A 23,741-nucleotide genomic window follows, 5' to 3' on the forward strand; every position below is an offset into this window, starting at 1 on the left:
TGCGGCACGGGAGTATATACTAAATCGGAAACAGTGATGTCCCAACATTCCTGAGCCGAGGCATGATCGAAGTTATGCACCGCATCCGCAAATCACACGGCTCTTATTCAGCCTTATTCAGTAATGCCATGCATAACTGCGGCCCACCCAGTTCGGGGTGCCCGAAATGTATGATGATGTGTTGGGAGCTCTTTCAGCTGTATATAAGAGGGATTCTTCCTTTCCTTTATATAATCTTCGTATTTCCTCCACCAGAGCTTAACATTTACAACACTTTTACCGATGGTATAGGATTTCCACAGCTAGCAACTTCTATCATCACCACCTCCGAACCATTAATATCGATCTGATACCCGCGACCTCTGCCCCGCCAAACACAGCCAGAGGAACAGCTTACAGCTATCCTCTGCCATGAGCACAAACAAACCAGTCCCCATCCCGGGGCCCAGGGGTGTCCCGATCGTGGGAAATCTTTACGACATCGAGCGCGATGTACCCTTGAACAGCATGGAATTGATGGCCGATAACTACGGTACGCTAACACCCACTGACTCGCTACAATCTGTCAACATTAACACTAATGCTGCCAGGCCCCATCTACCGCTTAACCACCTTCGGAATCTCACGGGTCTTCATCAGCAGCCATGAACTTGCCGATGAGGTTTTTAACGAGGAGCGCTTCGCTAAGATGGTTGCCGGGGGATTGAAGGAGATCCGGAATGGTATTCACGATGGTTTGTTCACGGCTAATTATCCAGGGGAGGAGAATTGGGCTGTTGCGCACCGGGTTCTGGTGCCTGCGTTTGGGCCGTTGTCCATTCGGGGGATGTTTGATGGTAAGCTTTCTTTCCAAGGATGAATTTATAGATGCGTTGGTAAGCTGACCTCTGGCAGAAATGTACGACATCGCCACACAGCTCGTCATGAAATGGGCCCGACTAGGACCCAAAACACCCATCATGGTGACAGACGACTTCACCCGCCTGACTCTGGATACCATCGCGCTCTGCTCCATGGGCACACGATTCAACTCCTTCTACCACGACGAAATGCACCCGTTCGTCGAAGCCATGGTTGGCCTGTTGCAAGGCTCTGGAGACCGGACTCGTCGGCCGGCATTGCTGAACAGCTTGCCTACTAGCGAGAATGCCAAGTACTGGAGCGATATCACCTATCTGCGGGAACTTTCGCAGGAGTTGGTTAATGCGCGCAAGGAGAATCCGGAAGATAAGAAGGATTTGCTTAATGCGTTGATTCTGGGAAGGGATCCGCAGACTGGGCGGGGGTTGTCAGATGATACGATTATTGATAATATGATCACTTTCCTTATTGCTGGTATGTTGCCCTGGTGAGCATTATGCTAGAGGGTTGATGGACTGATAACCATCTGCAGGCCATGAAACTACCTCCGGAATGCTGTCGTTCCTCTTTTACTTCCTGCTCAAGAACCCAGCCGCATACAAAAAGGCGCAAGAAGAGGTCGACACGGTTATCGGGCGACGAAAGATCACCGTGGAGGATCTGTCCAAGCTGCCATACATCAACGCTGTCATGCGCGAAACACTTCGTCTACGACCAACAGCACCCGTGATCGCTGTGCATGCGCATCCGACTAAGAACAAAGAGAGCCCCGTGACTCTCGGAAACGGCAAATACGTCCTAAACGATGACGAGGTCATCGCAGTCGTCCTGAGCAAGCTGCACCGGGACCCAGAAGTCTACGGTCCGGATGCGGATGAATTCAAGCCGGAACGGATGCTCGATGAGCACTTTGACAAGCTGCCCAAGAACGCATGGAAGCCATTTGGAAACGGTATGCGCGGCTGCATCGGACGTCCATTCGCATGGCAAGAAGCTCTGCTGGTTGTTGCCATCCTCTTGCAGAACTTTAACTTCCAGCTGGATAACCCCAGCTATGACCTCCGGATCAAGCAGACACTCACCGTGAAACCCAAGGATTTCTACATGAGAGCTACACCGCGCGAGGGTCTTGACGCGATCAAGCTGGGCACCTTTTTGAGCGGCAGCGACGCCCCTGAGACCTCGGGAGCCACTAGCAGAGATCGCAAGGCGAAGGTTGCTCCTCCACCGGGCGAAACGAAACCAATGCATATCTTTTATGGCAGCAACACCGGGACGTGTGAGGCATTTGCTCGTAGACTTGCAGATGATGCCCTTGGATATGGGTACAGTGCGGAGGTGAAGCCGCTTGATTCGGCCATGCAGGATGTTCCGAAGAAGGATCCTGTTGTTTTTATCAGTGCCTCGTACGAAGGAAACCCTCCTGATAATGCGGCACATTTTTTTGAGTGGTTCAGTTCCTTGAAGGAGAAGGAGCTTGAGGGTGTTAACTATGCTGTGTTTGGGTGTGGTCATCGTGAGTCTCATTTACCAAGCTTTCTGTACCATGTTGCTAACCCGTACAGATGACTGGCATGCTACGTTCCACCGCATTCCAAAGACCATCAATCAACTGGCTGAAGAGCGCGGTGCAAACAAGCTCTGCGATCTCGGATTAGCAGATGTAGCCAACTCGGACATGTTCTCTGACTTCGATACCTGGGGCGAGTCTGCTTTCTGGCCTGCTATAACGTCCAAGTTCGGCGGTTCTCAAACGGCAGACACTTCTAAGCCAAAGTCTGGCTTCCAAGTCGAAGTGACCTCAGGACTGCGCGCTTCCACGCTAGGCCTCCAACTCCAAGAAGCCCTGGTCCTCGAAAACCAACTCCTAACCCAGCCCAGCGTCCCAGCAAAGAGAATTATCAACTTCAAGCTTCCCACAGACATGACCTACCAATGCGGCGACTACCTAGCCGTCCTCCCAGTAAACCCCCGCAGCATCGTCCGCCGCGCCATCCGCCGCTTCGACCTCCCCTGGGACGCGACACTCAAGATCCAAAAATCCTCCCAAAGCTCCGGCAGCGCATCAATCCCCCTAGACACCCCTATCTCAGCCTTCGAACTCCTCTCCACATACGTGGAACTCTCACAACCCGCCTCAAAACGTGACCTGAACACCCTCGCCGACGCAGCCGTCGGCGACGCAGAAGTCCAGGCCGAACTGCGCTACATCGCTTCCAGCCCCAGCCGCTTCGCCGAGGAGGTCTCCAAGAAACGAGCAAGCCCGCTGGACATCCTCACGCGCTACCCTAGCATTGCCCTCCCCATCGGCGAATTCCTCGCTATGCTCCCGCCAATGCGCGTGCGGCAGTACTCCATCTCTTCCTCTCCGCTGGTCAACCCCTCCGAATGCTCAATCACATTCTCCGTCCTCAACGCACCTTCCCTCGCAGCACCCCCAAAGGACGAGGCAGACGAAGAAGAACGCTACCTAGGCGTAGCATCAACGTACCTCTCCGAACTCCAGGCCGGCGAGCGCGCACACGTCATCGTCCGCCCCTCGCACTCGGGCTTCAAACCACCCACCAACCTCAAAACACCCATGATCATGGCCTGTGCGGGAACAGGCATAGCACCGTTCCGCGGGTTCGTGCAAGACCGCGCGGAGAAAATCCGCGGACGCAGCGCTGGCCAAGATCTGCCTGACGAGGATAAACCCGCCAAGGCAATCTTGTATGTTGGCTGCCGGACCGACGGAAAAGACGATGTCCATGCTTCCGAGCTCGCGGAATGGTCGAAGCTCGGCGCTGTTGATGTGCGGTGGGCGTATAGTCGGCCCGCCGATGGCTCACCTGGTCAGCACGTGCAGGACCGTATGCTAGATGATCGTGATGAGTTAGTGGAGATCTTCGAGCAGGGTGCAAGGATTTATGTCTGCGGTAGCACGGGCGTCGGTAATGGTGTAAGGAAGGCTTGTAAGGATATTTACCTTGCGAGACGGAAGGTGATTCGGGAGGAGAAGAGGGAAAGGGGTGAGGAGGTTGAGGATGTTGATGAGGAGACTGCTGCGGAGAGGTTCTTTGAGGGGTTGAAGACGAAGGAGAGGTATGCGACTGATGTTTTTACGTAGGATATCTTGTGCGTGCGTTCTTTAGACTTTGTGGAATTATTTCAGTTATTTTCATGACTTGCCTCAGCTCAATAGGGTATATGAATTGTGAATTTTGACATGACAGCGTCATTGTAGTTGGCCGGGAGTAGGCTTCGGAAAGCAAACCCGCCAATATTCAGCATTGTGTCAATCCAACTTCCACATACAACTATACAAAAGTATCACTACCCTACCACGCTCCTCATATCCACTCCCACATCAACACAGATAATCCTAGCACAATGCCCACCCCCAAAACAATGAAAGCCATAACCTGGGAAGGCAAGCCCTTCCACATGTCCCTAAAAGACACAACCACTCCCCAACTCAAAGACCCAACCGACGCCCTCATCCAGCTCACAACAGCTGCAATCTGCGGCACAGACCTACACACCTACCGCGGCCTCGCAGGAAGCAAAAACCCACCCTGGATAATGGGCCACGAGGGCATCGGCACTGTCATCCAGATCGGACAGGGGGTCAAAACATTAAAAGTCGGGGACAGGGTCGTCATTGGACCGACATCATGCGGATACTGCAATAACTGCGTCCGCGGTAAATGGACATACTGTTTGACGTTTCACCCGGAGACGCTGCTTGATTTCCCGGGGTTAGGCGATGATTTCGGTGTTGGGCTGGGGGGTACGCAGGCGGAGTATATAAGGGTGCCGTTTGCGGATTCGTCGAGTTTCCTCATCCCGCCTAATTCCACGGAGCATGACAGTGATCGAGATATCGACTACGTCTTGTTGTCTGATATCTTCCCGACGGCGTGGAACGGGCTTAGCAGCTCTGGCTTCGAACCGGGAGATACAGTCGCTGTCTTCGGGGCAGGGCCTGTAGGTCTCCTCTGCGTATACTCCGCTGTCCTCCGCGGCGCGAGCAGAGTCTACTCGGTTGATTATGTGCCCTCTCGACTAGAAAAGGCAGCATCTCTCGGTGCGGTCCCGATAAACTTCAAAGACAGCGACCCCGTGCAACAAATCCTCGCCCGCGAACCACCCAGCCACCCCGACGGGACGGACGGCGGTGTACGACGAAGCTGCGACTGCGTTGGCTTCGAGACGCTTAACGCCAAGCTAGAGCGCGAAGCCGGCATCGTCATTCGCAACTGCATAAACGTTACCCAACCAACTGGTGGAATCGGGATTGTTGGCGAGTACCCGCCCGCTGGCCTTGGGGCTAGTCCCGGTGCACCACTGGCGACTGGGAAAGAAGGGGTATTCGAGATCCCTTTGGGGACGTTGTGGGCGAAAAATCTTTCGGTTGGGAGCGGGGCTGTCCAGGTGAAGGAGTTGCAGTTTGTGTTGAGGGAGATGATTGAGAAGGGGGTTGCGAGGCCGGGGGTTGTTGTTGATGAGGTTTTGTATGGGCTTGGTGGGGTTGTGGGGGCATATGAGAGGTTTGAGAGGAGGGAGGTCGGGAAGATTGTTATTAGGTTAGGGCATGGGGATGATTAGTGAAGTTAAGCATTGTTGTCTGGAGTTGTACCATCAGTTTGGTTGTCAGACCTGGATCTCTGTGAATTGGGTGGAATATTAGAACACCAACGAGCAAGCAAGAGAACCACTTGTAGGATAGACGAGCGAACTGGGAGCCAAACATTGACCATAACTCCTCTCGGCCTGTAATCGAGACAAGCCCAGGGTGCTAGAATGCTAGAATGGCTAATGACCTCAGGACCAGAGAACACGCCATGGCGATAATTTATGACATCCGACTGGCCCTTGCAATAACTCCATCTGTGCACATAGGTCCTCTTTCACAATATGCAATCGTCATTGCATGGACATGCCCTGCCAATTCATCCATCACTCAAAAATGGCTCATGCACGGGACAATAATTCCGTTCGGTAGTTGTACTTAAGCCTCGGAGTATAGATGATGAAACAGTCTGCAAGGCTGACGTTGCGTACTTTGGTGTGGTTCATTCGACTGTGTTCAGTTCAAAGGAGTTAAGCATTATCATGGCTGAGGGATATGACTATATATTTTTAGTATTGCAACAGTAGAAGTCACGATGCGATGCAAGAGGACCATGGTGGCAAGGACCAAGCTATTGCGTTGAGAACCTTGTTAACCGAGCAGAACAAGACCCCATAATTTTGGAAGCCGAATTCTATCCGAAACAGAATATGCCCCGGTGCTGCGCTGGCAGATAGCAAACATACTATTCCCCCTCTCATGGCATCATCCGCCATCGTTGCCCGCCATCAATGAGGAGTCATCCGGTTTCGAATCGTCTCAGTTTCTCGACAACATCCGCGAGTTCCGTGGCAACTGGCACGATCCTTCGGAGTGCCCCGTACGCCACCCATATGGGCGTTCGCGCACAGATGTCCGGAGCCCCAAGTTTGGACATCTGTGGATCCCGATGGAGTCGGCGTGGAAGCGTTATCAATTCCGGAGTGGCCTACCATCCACGGGGCAAGCATTCGAGAAGCAGGAATGACACCATAGGGACAATTATTTGAGTGTCAAGGACCATGGTTCATGCATGTTTGTCCGAGGAACAACCTAGTATTGGTCAGGAACAGATCCGAACTAGAATTTTCGAAGCCATATCATGGGCACGCCGTGATTCGATTTTTTGTTTGTAGTATGTAGAATAGGGTTGTTGAGAAGGTATCAGAAGGTATCAGGTATCGCGAGGAAGAAGAGATGAAGTTGAAGAGGCCGTCACTACCGTACTCGGTTATACTCGCCCCTTTTTGCTTCTCGCACACTCTTCCCCTTCATTATCACCATCTCATCGCGTTCGCGACAACAAGCATCATCGGTAAAGGCATATCCAAAACAGACAGTAAAAGTATGCTGGAAATAATTTAGCCGAGTGGGATAAGCGGGATTAGTTGCTTCAATTTTGAGGCGTCGTGGAAGCATTCCGAATTCGGACATCACTCCACGGATCCCGGTGTACCCCATACTGCACAATAGCAGATTTCACATATTACAGCAATTATGGAGGCACGGATCTGCCATCACACTCGCTCCCTAGTTATCCAGACTTAATGAAAATGTTAGGGAGTACTCCGTACGCTGTATCGCAGTCGGAGTCGGAACGCAACGGTCAAAAACGCATCGCGATCTGCTCTTCTGGAACAGCGCGGGGTTTCAGGGCTGTCGCAGGATTTGCCCATCGCAACCAAGTGCCTGGCCTACAAGTTGCTCGCCCCGTGGGATGATTGGGTGTTGATGATCAGTTGTGGGCCCTCATTCGGCATGGTTGGAGGGATCTGCATCTTAAAATTGAAGGTTTGGAGTGCATACGTACGTCTGTCCCCTCCATCTGGACTCACTGGCTCACAGGACTGCTAATACGCTTTTGAATAGGCTAAATTTTGGTCGGAAGACACGAGATCTAGGATTTTTATCAGGTCTTCCAAATGGACATCACAATCAACGCGGACTGGCAATTGCCCCTTGTACAGCGCACTGTACAGTGCGTCCGGTTGAATCACTTCAGTGCGAGACAGGAAACTTCTGGGTTGCATAGCGTTCGCATGGCAGTGAGGGTTCGCATCCAACACATGCCAGGATAAACTTCGTGTTAGTTCCGTATTCTTCGGCTTTGAATGAATCACCGAGCCTTATGATAAAGTTTTGTCCCTGGAGCCAAACGAGTGCCGATACTTGCTTGGTTGGAACAAGCACTTTGAGTACTTCTTACAATTACCCTGATCGGCAGATACGCTTTCCCCGAACAGTGTCCACCATCCGAGATGGACTCGGGATGAGCAGGTGTGCAATCGCATCAGTGAAATGACGATTGCTAAGGCTATTATGACCGGATCTGTCACGACACCCCACGACTATAAAGATGTCTGAAATCCCCGTTGACTCGAGTAGACAACCACTCATTCAGTGACTATTCATACATTCCATTCTTTAGGAGCCTAGCCTTCGTCGTCTTTCTTTGACCACCTTTCAAAATGAAGTTCAGCGGTGCTGCTACCGTGGGTTTCGTGAGCTGTGCTCTCGCTATGCCCACTCGTGTCAACGAGCGCGGTCTCTTCCCCTTCCCTGGCCTTGGTGACTCCAAGCCCTCCGACCTCCCCAAGCCTTCTGGTACTCCTGACCTGAGTGACCTCCCCAAGTCTTCCGGTTTCCCCGTCTTGGGCGACCTTTCTAAGCCCTCCGATTTCCCCGATCTCGGTGAACTTGCCAAGCAGTTCGGCGGCGACAAGGAGAAGCGTGGCTTGTTCCCCTTGCCCACCGGTCTTCCTAGCTTGGGTGACCTTCCTAAGCCCTCTGGCTCTGGTATCTCCTTGCCCTCCGGTCTCCCTGACCTGAGCGACCTCTTTGGTGGAGGTTCCGACTCCGAGAAGCGCGACCTCCCGTTCCCCATCCCGTCGGACCTCCCCAAGCCTTCCGGCCTTCCCAGCTTGGGTGACCTTCCCAAGCCTTCCGGTCTCCCCGACCTGAGCGACCTCTTTGGCGGTGGTTCCGACTCCGAAAAGCGCGGCCTCTTCCCATTCCCCATCCCGTCGGACCTCCCCAAGCCCACCGGCCTTCCCAGCTTGGGTGACCTTCCCAAGCCCTCTGGCTCCGGCCTCCCCAGCCTGGGCGATCTCCCCAAGCCCTCCGAGCTGCCCGACCTTGGCGACCTGGCCAAGCTGTTCGGCGGCGACAAGGAGAAGCGCGGCATCTTCCCCTTCCCCATTGGCGAGTTCCCCAAGCCCTCAGATCTCCCCAAGCCTTCCGAGACCTCCAAGCCTTCTGGTGCTCCCAAGCTTGGTGGCTTCCCTGGTTTCGGTGACCTCCCCCAGCCCACCGATTTGCCTTCGCTCCCTAAGCCTTCTGACGCTCCTACCCCGACCGGTGCCGTCCCGACTCCTACTGCCCCCGTCATTCCCTTCTTTGGTTAAAGGGATGGAAATCGGGAATGGTTGAATTGCCGTTGATCGGCGATTGATTGGACTGGATTGCGGATATTGGGAAATGTGCTTTGCGAATGGATATGAATACAAATGGATATCTGTTGGATAGCAACATCACACTGAATGGTTTACCTTTGTCCTCAATGCGTATGGATTCCGTAGACTCCCAATCCTACTACATAGTACATACATCTAAAACCACGCCTGCCATTTTCCATACAACCCCACCCTAAGCACAAACATCCAAAATCGCCACTGTAGGATCGTGATCTGACGCCTGTGCATCATATTCCAACCATGTATTCAAATGCAAATGCTCCACGCCTGCCTCCGCCTTCGCCAAACTCTCACTCACATACGTATGGTCCAGCTGCTGACAGTTCATGTCATACAGAAATGTAAATCGTTCTGTGGACGGCGTGCCCACCACGTCCCAAGATCGTAGAGGTCATTGTTAGTGAGGGTCTGAAGGAACTCAACGAAGGAGAAGTCGTTGAAGTCGCTGGATATGAGGATTTTGGCAGATGGGGATTCAGTGAGGGCGTTTACGAAGCTTTTATAACGGTTGATGGTTAGTTAGTTATATGTTCTTTAAAAGAAAAGGGAGTCGTACAGCGATGGCTTCAGCTTGGGAGATTCATTTCTCAACACCTCCGTTGATGGGTGGTCTGGCGTCGCCTTCAAACGAAGAACCGCCTCCCTTATGGATGTGGGCTGATTATTCGGTTGGTAAGCGGGTCTGGCAAACCCTCTTTGTTCCCCAAAATGAGTTCGTATCGTTGCTTGCGGCTATATGTGAAGCTTGGTCGTTTTCCAAATCCCCGCAGGATTCTTCGACTGGAAGGAACGTCCTTAGATGATAATCAAATATTCTTGTCCAGTCGTCAATGTCTTTCTACGTGAACTAACCATGACGACGATTTGCGTATCCCGCTTTTTGCTTCTTGAAGAGCCTTTTTGGTATTACTTATTGGGCAGCCTCCCTTAGCTTCTTGATACAGACCCTTCCTACCATCTTGATCTATGGCCCGCTTAATGAGATCACCAAAATCTTGCTCCACACCCTACAGAGGAAGACCTCCCGGTTCAATGCCAATTCACGTTGATCAGGGCTTCGCTGATAGTACCGCACGCTATGGAGCGCACGCCTCGGCCGGCCGTTAAAAGGCCAAGCATTAATGTCTGTCTCTTTTACTGTATGGACAATCCCATGCCAGGTCGCACTGGCAATGCCGGCGAATATCCCATATAACATGGCAAACACGCACAGGAGTGGCAGGGAAACGCGATAGGCCCCAGATCACAAAAACACCGAACACTGTGCTGATGGTAGCTGAGAAAATAACATTGGCGACATGTCACCGGTCAATAAAATAACCAGTTAGAATGAAACCAATCACCATACCAGCATTCGTCAGTGTCAAGGCAACTGTAGTGCCGAAACCGGACTCCCCAACCACTATCCGAAGGGACAGAATAGCCCAGACTCTGTAAAAGGCTCCCTAGTTGGAATATGAGGACAGTGTGAAGCAGTGGACTGGAGTGGAGCAAGAGTCAATTGTCTGCCAGCTATTGCCAGTAATGGCTCCACTGCTTTCACGGCTCAGCTCAGCACCTTTGCCAACAACACCATCAACATGGCAAACGATGCCATGCAAGCAATTAAGATTAAGGGCCGCTTAGCGATGCCACGCAACCTCCATAAAATCTCTTCTTGTAAGTAAGCTTTTCTCTTTTCTTCTTTTCTTCTCCAGACTCGATATTCTCATCGATGGTTACACTAGTTTAGATAGGAATATCATTTCGTTATTATCTACTAGTCCGAGCCCGTGACATCTAGAAAGACATGAGGCAAAAAATGAAGAAGAAAAAAAATGATGACCAAGCAAAAAAATGGCATACTTATGCCAAATAACTTTTTCAAAGTACTGTTTGGTTTTGCATGGCTCTGCTCACTCACTGATCACCTCAACACTCACCCTTGACCCTGAAGGCATCACCTTGATCACCAAAGAGAAAAGAGTAACAAGATGCATTGCCCAGTGGGACAATAAAAACAAAAACATATAACAGTCAGGATTCGCTGGTGGTCATGCACCCAACTACTAACCGGCCGGCGTGGGATTGTCTACGGATAATAGTTGGGTAGGTGCCCCTAAAAGGTGCGAGATGGTGCGAACTCTTGGCGCTCGCGCGACTAGCGTGGGTGTTTCTATAGAGGGGTTCGATGTTCTACGACCACTCACACCCGGTACAAAACCCGCCGGTCCAAGCGCTGGCACCATCAATCTGACGGTCAATTGTCTAGATTAAGTTCGGGTGAATTAAGTCTACCTTCTCATCCATCGACTTACTTGTGACACTAAGAGTATTATTGCCCTGTTTGTCACGGCCTCGGTCTAGTAGATAAAATGAGGTAGTATTCTCAATCTAAACTAGGAAGCCATGAGACGAGAATATCAGCCCTGGAGAGGAAAAAAGGAGAAGAAGCCATGGGGGCGAGACAAAGGGAACCGGGTGAACTCCTCGGATTGCTTGATAGTCGAGAAGTTGGCTACAGCTAACAAAGATACCACAATAAAACAGATAGTCCAAGTTAGCAGTAATATAGCCATATCATCCCTGCTGATTCTCAATTATATAGATGCACAGACATTATAAGAGCTTTCTGATGGTTATACAGCTGCAATTCAGAATAATCATTGATGAATACAGCATGCCATAGCCTAGGCTCCGAGAACCCTATTAAGTTGTTAGTGGGATAACTCATGGATACTGAATTGAACACTGAGAACAGACCTTTGGTTGGTAAAGAAGTCGCACAGTCGATTATGATCCAATCTTTGATCATCTTCTCCTCCAGCCAGGGATGATACTTTCCGCCTGCCTTGAATCGAGAGATATGTTCATCAACTTCTCCATGATCTCTCAACAATTCAACAGCCCATTTCTTTTCAGGGATATAGAAATCCACTCGACCATCCTTGGTCCTTGACCATTCACTGGATATCGGTACACCTTGCCCTGCTACATGGTTGAATCCCCTGTAGAATTCATCCTGGTATTGGGCTTCCACAGGTCTGGGTTGTGATGCACTTGACATTTTTTTGCCCTCAGCTGAATGCCTTAAGTTCATGATGGAGAATTTGCTGAGGATTTCTTTGCATAATGTTGGTAGTGAGTTGAATCTGACAGGCAGGCGCTGTGACATTGTGCCAATTGAATATTCAATGTATCTAAGATGGTCAGATCAGAATAACAATAGTGGCATGTGAGAAGAATTACTTTTCATGTAAGCGCGATGGCAGAACTGCAATATCATGACCACCCAGAGCTACTCTGTGAATCCAGCCTTTCTGATAACAGAATTTGATGCTTGCATCATTGATATCAAATGGAATACTTCCTTCCTCTGTAATTTTGTTCAACACATCTGAAATCCCACCAGTAGCTTCTGGTATTTTTGGGAAAGAGCGATTAACTGGCTGCGTGCTTAGTTTTTGAAAGACTGTGGCGGTGTCCTCCAGGAACCAAATGACATGATCTTCTGTCAAGGTCTTAATATGTCTATACTTGATGTCATGGCGATAGGCCTGAAGCTGTTAGCTTCTTGGTTCAGATAAAGCCTCTCAACATGCCCACTATGGGGATGCCCAAAGAATCCTAAAAATTATTTGAAATCATATTTGACACATACCTGGAAAAGTGTGCTGAGTATGGATTCAACCGCTCCTGGATGGCCATTTGATAATGCAAATATGTAGTCCTGGGCACCTTCATCAAAAGTGAACGTTTCTTGATACTCAACTGGAATTGACCGTGAAACAACATCCCTGAACTCTTCTTTGTCATAAAATAAACCAATAGGTGGTGAGTATTGCTGGCTTTGTGGCGTCAATGAGATGCATTGTTGGTTAGAAAGCCTGACTGGAGTGAAGAATGTTTGATCTGGGCCTGCTTCTGGACTGCCATAAGAGCAGAAAAGACATAGTCGAAAATTATAACCAAAAAGAGATGACTGTCTCCCTTTGAGGATTGTGTTCCAGAGCACATCATCACTGTAGGTCATCTGTGCCTCATCCACGAGAATAACAGTGTTCGATGTCAGAACCCAAGAGAGGTCATGTTTGGATTTTGATGAAGTCGTGGTGAAAGTAGTGATGGGGGCATCTCCTAGTTCTTCATTCCATTTCTCAACAAGCTTGACAAGACTGTCCCAAGGATTCTTGAAATCAAGACCTTCCCATTTTTTGATCAAGGAAACCCTTCTTCCCCCTTTGCGATAGTGGTGCCTCAGAAGTTCAGAGATATATGTTTTCCCACTGGCTGGAGTTCCACGCACATGGACTATATTCACTTCATCCAAAATGGCCGCGAGTCTTGACACCGTACGCTCTCGAGGACATACATGTGGATCCTTTGTGATGGGTTGTGTCTGAGATATATTCGCTGTAACAAGTGATTGTTAACTAAAAGCATGAAATATCATTAAGAATGGGATATTCTCGATATTCTCACCATGTTGTGATTCCGAGCACTTCTGTTTCTGTGGAGTGGCACCTCCGCTCACAACAACAACAATATCCACATCTGGATCCTTGCTTTCTGGGAAGAGGGGATTGGATGTAATCATTCGGCGTGGATGTAGAAATTCACCATCATCAATCCTGAACTGCTCTTCATGATTGAGTTGCACCACAGGGCTGTAGAGAGTGAGATTGCTGTAGTGAGGTGCAGTATCCTTGATTCTTTCCTTTATCTTCTCCCATATTTTCTCCTTGAGTGTCTCAATATCGTCCTGGTCTGAAAAACACGCAACAGAGAATGGCTCCCTAAGATTGCTAGGGACAGCGCACCATAATTTGCGAGTGCGTGGTCGAGACATTGTCAAAGATTGGATTGGGTTGAGCACCCAGCTGGTGATGGCGGCGGCCATTGTAAGATAAGGACTAGAAGTGCACCTGCCTGACGCGAACAAAGATTGCACCTGCCTAATGAGAACAAGAAGTGCACCTGCCTAATAAGAACTAGAAATGCACCTGCCTGACAAACAACACTATAAGCAGTGAGGTTGCTGACGGCCTTGTTACACAGAGGCAAGTGCTATGTGTCAGTTTTCCATTCAGGACTATTTTATGTTAGTTGAGAAAGAAGTTTGCAGGGAATAGGATGTAGTGAGATGAGAGATGATCACTATGATCATTAGAGATGGTAAGAAGACCTACGGAATATACTACCGCCGCCACCGTCGCCGCCAAGGAATGTGAGCATGTGATATTGAGGTGTTGTTAGTGATGAAAGTCAAGATGGATTAATAGTCGGCCCGGTTACTGGAAGCGGCCTGATTACTGAAGCGGAAGATTCCTTATAACTATATATAACTATATATAGGGACACCATAGCTCAGAGGATGCTGTAAAGGGCTAAACCCGAAAGCTATTGTTTAGCTATATACAAAAAGGATTCGATGGAGAAAGAAAGAAAGAAGGAGAGAGGGAGAAGCTAGTATATAAAGGCTCGCGTAAATGTAGTAGTAGTAGTTGCTATTTTACGTCGGTAAAACGGTCGCGTGTCAGTGTCGGTGTTGCGGCTTAGTCAGGGTTGAAAGTACGTATCAAGCGTATATGATTGAGGTCTCTGCTTCTGCAAATGAAGCTATCTGGGATCCTATATAAGACCGTTGACTACCTTATGAAATATACTAAGTGATTGCAATGATTGCAATAAGAGCACGCCATATGATATCAGCGAGGCATCAATCAGGCATCAATTGGTATTGTTCGGTAAGGAACCTCTATATTCCGACAGTCAGAAACAGATCACGTGCCGCGGGGTCCTTGTTGATGAGGATCGCGGATAAATAGTTGGCCCGAGTAGCGAGGTCAGGAGATTCTTATAGTCAACGTGTGCACACATATAGTAGATTAAGCACTCAATCAGCTACATACGCGCATATACGTTCGATAGACAATATAGCTCTACCTTCCGCTGGTCCTCTCCATATAGACCTCGTTAGTCCGGAATAAATCGACTCCCGATTTCCCCTCTGAGCTACGATCCGAGAGACCCCGCTTCACCTGTTGGTACCCAGCGGGTCACGTGTCTCACCGCCCTCGCTTTCTGCCCGGTAGTTATAGTTAGCCTTAGCCGATAGGCCACCAACCAATCAACCATCCATCACACACCAAAAGTCCCGAAACGGAACATACGACGGGCGAAGCGGAATCGCCTATCTGGTAGCTAAGCTAATTTTACCATACATACTGGCAAAAAAAAAATCCCGCGTGGGAGCCTGCCTGAAAGTCTTGTGTCGCAGGAGCGATAATACACATGCTGGGGAGGGAGGGAGGGGGGAGAAAAGGAGCTGGAAAGGAAGAGGAGAGGATTTTTTTGGGGGGAGGGTGTCAGTGAGCTGGGCATATTGTGCAGTAAAATTGAGACCTCTGCAACCATTCATGGAGATCCCTTGTTCCTGACTTAGAGCGCAGGATCTCATCTACCTGCCGGGGCCCCCAAGGGTGTGGGGATGCCTTGCGGCCATTCCGGCAGTAGAAGAAATGGTGCGGGGCCTTTAGGCGCCCGCATGAGCACTCCATCCTGGCATCCTCATGCCCAAAGCGTTTGTGGTAATGTGCAAAGTCTCCGTGGCCTGACCGGGCAGCAAGAAGTCGCCCTAGGGTGGCTCTGGGGAGGTATAATTCAAAAGGAGATATATCCAGGCCAATGAAGAGGTCCCGGTATTGCTGTAACGCATTCTCAGCCCAGAAAGATTGGAAGCGTTGCCAGAACTCTTCCTTCAAAGTTCGGCTTGACCAGGCATATCTTGCCGGAGGGGTGTTGGTCTGTGGGATAGGTCTAGCACCTTTCTTTGCTTGTTCATCCGCCAGTTCATTCCCTGTGATGCCAGCATGACCGGGGATCCAGTGGACATGGACTTGTCCAGGCTGAATGGCCTGGCATCGTGGGGACCGGGTGGGCCAGGCGTTTGCAACTTCTTGGAAGGCCAAGATGGTGTGCTGACTGGAGTGTCACAACCTGGCTTCTCTCGTGTCGTACCTAGGGTTCTAGCTAGTTGTATTTCGAGACTGGACACTTACCCTAAGTGTCTCCCAAGTAATCGTATGCTCAATGCCCCTCCGGGTCCGGTCCGGTATGTCGTATGCGTTGATGGGTATATCGCCCCCTCCAGGCTCCGTAAGATAATCAACAAGTAGAAACGGTAAAGGTAATCGAATGGAGAAACAAGGCCAACCGAGTACGTTTACTGGGTTGTTGGTTAAGTGCGGACGAGTCAGAAACTAGAAGGTAACCAATGCTGATTGACTTGTATTGATCGCGAAGAACTAAGCTAAGTACATGAATGAGTGTTCTTATATATCCTCCCTTTTCCTGGTATGATGTTTTCATAGTATACTTGTATACCTATACCAGGCTGATGGTATAACATCCGTCTTGTATATTAGTATACTCCTTGCATATCACGTGAAACACGTGATCATCAGGTGCCAACACGCCGAATATCAATTTGATCCCTGTTCCTTCTTGCATATTCTCCATGAGCTGTTATCCAATGAGCCTGTCTTAACTCTGTATCATCACGTGAGGCTGATACAGTGAGTTCTGTAACATGGAGCCTCTGGGGGAGCCCTGTAGCTGCTGACTTCCTGGTTGTCAAGGAGGACATATAAATTCTGTGTGTAGGGGGCCTGGGCACTGTCACAGGCGGCCTTTAGCCCTTCATATACCGCAGTGGCCTCTACATCAAAAACTTCATGCCTAGGCAGGCAGAGATGGCCGCGGGTGGACTCCTGCTTCCAAGCACCCCAGTGTCCATACCATCCAGCACCAACCACAGCATCGGAGTTGTTTAAGCGGCTGCCGTCAGTGAAGAGGAACATGGAAAGTGGAGGGCATGTATCAGCCCACTGTTGAAAGGACGTGCCTGCCCTGTCACAGGTAGGCAGATATTTTGGATTTTTGTGGGGTTCTCAGCCTGCCTGTTACAGAACCCAACGTATCAGCCTCACGTGACGGTATGGGGTCAAGACAGAATCATTGGATATCAGTTCATGAGAGAATGGCGCAGGAAGGACTAGGATAGTCGCACGGAAAACCGGGATCGGGATGATAATCAGCGACCATATCACGTGACTGTATACCGTCCTGACTACTTGGAAAAGTATACCGCTGAGTATATGAAGTACGACGCACTGATTGGCTATACTCTGGATATACCTCTTGAAGGTAGAAGGATAGTATATGGAGGAAGATATATAAGGACGCTCATTCATGTACTTAGCTTAGTTCTTCGCGATCAATCTAGTTAATCAAGCATTGGTTACCTTCTAGTTTCTGACTCGTCCGCACTTAACCAACAACCCAGTATACGTACTCGGTTGGCCTTGTTTCTCTATTCGTTACCTTTACCGTTTCTACTTGTTGATTATCTTACGGAGCCTGGAGGGGGCGATATACCCATCAACACATACGACATACCAAACCGGACCCGGAGGGGCATTGAGCATACGATTACTTGGAAGACACTTAGGGTAAGTGTCCAGTCTCGAAATACAACTAACTAGAACCCTAGGTACGACACGAGAGAAGCCAGGTTGTGACACTGCCAGGGGGGATATATCAGAGGGTCAGTCTGTTCTACCCCCTCTAGGCACGGCAGGTGATTGCGGAGAAGGCGTGTGTTTGTAGGAAAGGATCGCATTCGGAAAAGGCGCCTGTGAACTGGATGGCAGTTGTCCAGTCTGGCAACACGCAGTCTGGCAGAAGCGCGTTCCTGGTCAAGGATGATCTCCATCGGGGGAATGGCAGTTTCTTGATGGAGGGCTGGAATAGGGGTGGTCCGGTATACTGGGAGAGTACCTTGGAGAGCATCTCTGAGTACCCGGTCAAGGCAGGAAAGGGATGAATCGACTCGATTTGATACAGAGCCCTGGTTCCTGGGCCTGGGCCTGTTTCGGCCCGGCCACCAGGCCTCAGCCCCATAGCAAAGAACTGAAATGACACAGGCAACTGTAGCTTGTCGCAGTAGGTATGCCCTAGTCCCTCTAACTGTGTTGGCTAATGATCTGACACCAGCAGCTGTCTGCTTGGCTTTTGCAGCTAAGGTTCTGCAGTGTTTGCTAAAGCTCAACCTCCGGTCGAACCAGATGCCTAGCCAACGCGTTGCACCGCCAGGAGAGGGAGGTGTGACTATGTGTGAGCCTTGAGAGGTGTGAATAGAGCATGTGGGGTTGGAAAGGTTGGTGCCACGTGTGAAGTGCTGCAGTTGTGTTTTTTTAAAGTCAAATGTAAGGCCTTCTCTAGCTCCCCATTGTCTGAGCTCCTCAGTGCAGTGCTGAAGCAAAGTGCAGTTTTCCTCCAAGGAAGGGGAGGCCACAAGTTAGCATATGTCGTCAGCATATCCAAAGCGGCCACGTTGGGTGCAGACTGAGCCCTGTTTGAACATGGGCTCAATGAACAACATGAAGAGGATTGGGGAGACTGGGGAGCCTTGTGGGAGACCTGCTGGAACCTGGAATGTCTGGCTTGTATGGTTCCCTAGGCGGAGACTGGCAGTTCAACCTTGGGTGAAGCTAGCTACCCATCAGGCCACATTGATAGGCCATCCCTGTTCCTGGAGCCGTCTGATCAGTCGCCCCCGTAGGACAGCATCAAAAGCGCCTTGCACATCCGATGTGAGCATGGAGGCCTTCAGACCTCGTGACCATGCCTCCTCAATGTCATGGATCAGAGCTGCGGCTAGGTCCGTTGCAGAACGCAGTGGGAGAGCTCCAAATTGCTAGGGGTGGAGGACCTTGTGTTTGATAGCAATCCATGCCATTCTGCGGGCTATTAGGCGCTCAAGTCCTTTTCCCAGAACTGAAAGGAGAGCAATGAGCCTGTAGGCCCGGGGGGGGGGAGCTGCGGTCCCTTTTCCCTGGCTTTGGAATAGCCACAAGCGAAGCGTCTCGGAATGGGGTAGGATGCCATCTTTGCTCCAGGCAGCTTCGGTATAGGAGTGAATTGGCAGGTCCCAGGGAGGGTCATGCCTTCCTCAGGATAGAGGTGGTCACACCGTCTTTTCCTGGGGTGCTGTTCTTGGGTTTGGCAACTGCAGTGTAGATCTCTTTCTCTGTGATGGCAGGGAAAGGCAGCTTGGGATCATTGATAGGCTCCAAATTGACCTCCACATCCTCTGAGCATGAGGCCTTTTGTAGGAGTGCCCGGACCAAATAATTTGCTTTGTCATCTGTAGAGGAATGAAGCTGGTCGCCCTCTTTTAGAGGGGAGATAGGTAAAGTTCCTTCTGTCGGCGAAGGCACCCTCGTGATTGGTAGTGCAATGTCAAAAGCCTCTCCTGTGCAGCCTGCTTCGTTTGCCGATGAGGCCGCCGAGGCGGACACGTCCATCGCGGCCGACCCGATCGACAACTACTCGCTGAGCGGGGAGCTGGTAAACTTCTGGGGCATCAATGGACTCAATGCCAAGCTGGACTTTAACCAGGTGGACGGCGCGATGCGGGAGAAGGTCAATTGGCTGGGATAGGGCCTCCTCAAAGTCTGCACCGGCCCCAACTTTGGCGATGTCCGTCGTACCAACAACATCACACAGGAAAACACTTTCATTTAGAGCAAAGATATCCCGACTATGTTGAGATGGATTTCAATAATTCGGTTGACGACTTTCTGATGTTTATCGTGGTGCCATAAAAGAGTACATCGGGATTGAGAGTCAGTATGTGAGTACTTAGACTGATATGGTAACCAGCCTCGTGAGGGAAATTGGACTTAGCATGCTTGTTTTGTTGAAAGATTACCAGTGGCATTAGCAACAATCCTCGCATGATATGTTATGGATTGGACAATGAATAGTCCGAAGTGCCTTGGTACCTAAAGTCCAGGCAGTCCGGATGTAAATAAGGAATCTAGATGAGAACTTTACAGGAAAGCCTAGCGCTACGATGCTGCAGCAAACTCTCATTTAGCAACTGAAGTACAGGGGAAAGGCAAAGGAATGCGGGTCAGAATCCATTTCTCCAATCCCTCTCGGCATCCAAAGGATGAATTCATTTTAACTCTCGATTTTGCTATCAGATTGCTAAACTTCATAATTCCAGAAGTAGACCATCAGCAGCAGGTACAGAGTGTTGTCGGACATCCCGAATATGAGTGGCCAGCAGACGAAGTGGTGCAGAAATCGATATAGGAGGGATTTGCCATGGCTGAAAGATAGACCACAGGAGATTGTATCTAATGGGAGTAGAATTTCATTGAAGGGCTTGTCAAATAGGAGAGCTTGACCATAGAGGGGAGGAAGAGGGCCGTGAGAATGGCAAGGGAGAAAAAAGAAGCCTCGATGCGATGCGGGATGATGGATGGAAGGGGTGTGCTGATAATATGATGACGACGATAAAAATTCAAATAGTAGTTAATTGCACCAAAGTGTAGCGATCTTTCTGGGGTTTCTTCAAGTCAAAGTGGTGGTGCGAGAGTCAAAGTTCGGCCCGAAGAGGCGATTTGTTTGTAGGGAAACTGCGATGTGCTGAATGGTTGTGACCATGAATAGTGCCCTAATGACGTGAGATTCTGCGCCCGTATCGTTGACTTTGATTTCACTAGCTCATGGATAGGGCATAGACTTTTATCATCGTAAGGGACAACATGACATACCATTCCAATGCTCCCAAAGAAACAACCATTTGAAGCGCAACACAATTGCCTATATCACAGTCATTCGGAGATGATGAGGTAGCTAGCGTCATGAACCCAGCAAACCACAATATCATTGTAACACCTTCTATCGCCAGAATGACAATATGATATACAAGTCGATCAGAGGGCACCGATTGTAGAGAAAGGAAGGGTGTTGCCAAGAAAGCACTCCATATCCCAATGCTGAACATGAAAATGGTAACGTGGTCGAAACGTAAAGCATTGCTGTCGGAGGTCAGAACCAACTGGTTCGCATCATGAGGCAAGGTGACAGACCATATGCAGCCAGGCCAAACACGATCATAGCAGTGATAACTTGGAATATCCGCACAGAATATATCCAAGGAATGCCCCAGGCCATATTTGAAAGACTATTTTGAGAGTGATCAATATGTCCCTCTGGAATATTGGTACTCTGCATATTCCGCTAAACTTTTCATCAGCGGTATCGGACAATCGAAATATGGAGCAGAGCCAATTTGATATCTTAAATGGACATATGCAACATTGCAAGGGGACTTTCATCCAGTTGACATTTGACGTCACAAGCATCCTTGAAGCCATTGTGATTACTGATCTAGCTGATACTCAACCACGCTATGATGGTACTGCATCAATGGTACTGTATGTTAGCACCCCGGTAATCAAAATGGTAATTGAGCTAGGTTGAACTTCAGGAATAGTAATCACAGCCAAGCTTTTCTGGTGGGAAGAGGAAACATCCTAGAAATAATCGGAATGAATAGTAATCAGATATCTACTAACGTATTCAACGGGCGAGCGGCGAATACGGCCGAAGTGCGAATTTTCCCCGCAACCACCAAAATATTCAACACAACCATTTTTAACACATCATTTCTTCTACTTTTTATACACAAAAATGCCTTTATCTAAGGAAGCCCGTATGCAAATGGCTATTACTGCATGGAAAGAGAAAAAAGTTCAATCAAAATTGAAAGCCGCCCAGATATATGGTGTCTCTGAATCCTCCCTCCGCAAGCGGCTTAATGGAATCAAACCACGTACAGAAACACGTGCAAATGGCCATAAATTGACAGAATATGAAGAAGAAGTGCTTGTCAAGAGTCTACTAGATGCAGACAAGCGAGGATTCTCAATTCGGTCAGAATTCCTGCGTGGAATGGCACAAATTTTACTTCGTGAGCGTACACAAGATCCAACTGCAATTCTTGGAATCAACTGGGCCTATTCCTTTACCAAACGTCGTCCTGAACTACGTACAAGATACAATCGAAGAATCACATACCAGCGGGCAAAACAAGAGGATCCAAAGGTTCTTAAAGAGTGGTTTGAGATTGTACGCAAGGTTATCCAAGAACATGGTATACATGAAGATGATATCTGGAATTTTGACGAAACTGGCTTTGCAATGGGACTCTGCACAACATCCAAGGTTATTACTGCAGCAGAACGCAGTGAGAGACCTCGTACAGTTATCCAGGGAAATCGTGAATGGGTCACAATCATTGAATGTGTGAGCTCTAAGGGCATTCTTATTCCAGCGGCAATTATCTTGAAGGGGAAAGAACACCAGGCTGCTTGGTATGAAGAGGATAATCTTCTCCTGGATTGGAAGCTTACCAACAGTCCAAATGGCTGGACAACTGATGCAATTGGTCTCAAGTGGTTAAAGCAAATTTTTGATCCTTTTTCAAAGCTGCATTCAACTGGCGCGAAGCGGTTGCTTATCCTTGATGGTCATTCAAGTCACCAAACTGCTGAATTTGATGATTTCTGCAAGAACAATTCAATTATCTGTCTTTGTATGCCTCCACATACATCTCATCTTCTTCAGCCCCTTGTCAGGGTGCGGGGTCAGGTGCAGGAATATGGTAGGAATTGACGAACAGATTAAGCTACAGGTCAGGCTATCTACAGGTTCATAGACAAGACGCAGCTCGAAGAGCTGCAACAGGATCGCGTTGGCGCAGATAGATGTCGGAATCCATAGCTCGGAGGTGGACTATCTAAATTGCCGATTGTTTTGTATTAGTCAGCTTGCCCCTCATAAAATTGCCAGATAGGAGCTATATAGCAAGACAGACCTCTTTTGCGATTCCATTGGTTGAGCCATATGTCCACTACACCCTGGGTTCCAACAGTTATGAGCCCGGTTCGCCGCCGAAATCGTCAGTTTTGAAGCTATACACATAGGCTTGTGGTAGCGAGTGTTATAGGACGATTACCCCTGAGCAAGTTGAGCAACGAGCAACTGAACCCCTACAAAACAGAGTGGATTCATAAAACCATGGAGTCAAACAGTGTGGTCTCCGCCATGAAGGGCGATAAACTGAAGGACTCTCCTCAATGGAGAAACTGGTTTGCAAGAGTGAAGCTATTTGCTCGCCAGAAGAAGGTGTGGGACCTAGTAAACCCACAGATTGAGGAAGATTACCTCGAGCAGCCAATGCGCAAGCCGAAGAGGCCTCAATACCCAGAAGGTGGATCTGAGAGTGTTAAGCGTGAATGGAGAGATCGGCTTGACATCTATAAGCTTGATCTAGCGGAGTGGGAGCAGCAGGCAAAGGGCTTGGATGCTGTGAACGAATGGATCATCACTAACCTTGATCCAATTCACCATGCCTCCCTGCTTGACTATGAGACTCCGTATGAACGTTTGGTTTATCTCACAACTCGATTTGCCCGATCGAATGCATATGAGGAAGATATCCGTGCTCAGTGGAAGTGGTTCTCATCATCTCCGCCTAGAAAGGGCGTTGACATTAATCACTGGCTAGCCGACTGGAATACTCTGAGGGAACAAGCAGTTAGTTTAGATTTGCCTGAAGTGAAGAGTGCGAACAAGGATTTCCTTCGTGCAGTGAAAGACGTCTTGCCTACCTGGTGGCAGGCGAAGTATGAGTCAATCATAATGAACCATGAGGATTGGGAGACTCGAGATCTGATTGAAAACTTCCGAGGGTTCTACCAAGAGATGGTGCCACAGAAACCAACCAGTACTATCTCAAAAGCATCATTTTCGACATTCCAGGACTTTGAAGAGGCAGAAACAGACCAGCTGCAGAAACCACCACAGAAGCAAGGAAACAAGCCACCGATCCCTAAGCGCTGGTGCCCCTGTGGTAACCGAGGACATAAACCCTGGCTTTGCTATATAATTAATGAAGCCATACGCCCACA

At 49.3% G+C, this 23,741-nt stretch overlaps 5 protein-coding genes across 5 annotated transcripts; 4 read left to right on the plus strand and 1 right to left on the minus strand.

The window, feature by feature from the left end:
• Positions 1-411: 411 nt before the first annotated feature.
• Positions 412-3,970, plus strand: ACHE_40426S (bifunctional cytochrome P450/NADPH--P450 reductase; the record flags this gene model as incomplete). Its single annotated transcript, XM_043278623.1, has 5 exons — positions 412-532; positions 591-836; positions 895-1,335; positions 1,394-2,377; positions 2,427-3,970. The coding sequence occupies 5 exons, from the start codon at positions 412-414 to the stop codon at positions 3,968-3,970; spliced, it is 3,336 nt and encodes a 1,111-aa protein (XP_043136384.1).
• A 263-nt stretch (positions 3,971-4,233) lies between these two features.
• ACHE_40427S (uncharacterized protein) lies at positions 4,234-5,451 on the plus strand (the record flags this gene model as incomplete). Its single annotated transcript, XM_043278624.1, has 1 exon — positions 4,234-5,451. One exon carries the CDS (start codon positions 4,234-4,236, stop codon positions 5,449-5,451), a length of 1,218 nt encoding a protein of 405 aa, XP_043136385.1.
• A 2,472-nt stretch (positions 5,452-7,923) lies between these two features.
• On the plus strand, positions 7,924-8,859 carry ACHE_40428S (extracellular proline-rich protein; the record flags this gene model as incomplete). Its single annotated transcript, XM_043278625.1, has 1 exon — positions 7,924-8,859. The coding sequence occupies one exon, from the start codon at positions 7,924-7,926 to the stop codon at positions 8,857-8,859; it is 936 nt and encodes a 311-aa protein (XP_043136386.1).
• A 2,644-nt stretch (positions 8,860-11,503) lies between these two features.
• On the minus strand, positions 11,504-13,807 carry ACHE_40429A (crinkler effector domain-containing protein; the record flags this gene model as incomplete). Its single annotated transcript, XM_043278626.1, has 5 exons — positions 11,504-11,613; positions 11,671-12,107; positions 12,157-12,464; positions 12,569-13,320; positions 13,390-13,807. The coding sequence occupies 5 exons, from the start codon at positions 13,805-13,807 to the stop codon at positions 11,504-11,506; spliced, it is 2,025 nt and encodes a 674-aa protein (XP_043136387.1).
• A 5,402-nt stretch (positions 13,808-19,209) lies between these two features.
• On the plus strand, positions 19,210-19,413 carry ACHE_40430S (uncharacterized protein; the record flags this gene model as incomplete). The annotated part of the gene is made up of 1 exon (XM_043278627.1): positions 19,210-19,413. The coding sequence occupies one exon, from the start codon at positions 19,210-19,212 to the stop codon at positions 19,411-19,413; it is 204 nt and encodes a 67-aa protein (XP_043136388.1).
• Positions 19,414-23,741: the final 4,328 nt, after the last annotated feature.

This window comes from Aspergillus chevalieri, chromosome 4 (genome assembly GCF_016861735.1).
Source record: "Aspergillus chevalieri M1 DNA, chromosome 4, nearly complete sequence".
NCBI classification, from domain to species: Eukaryota; Fungi; Ascomycota; class Eurotiomycetes; order Eurotiales; family Aspergillaceae; genus Aspergillus; species Aspergillus chevalieri.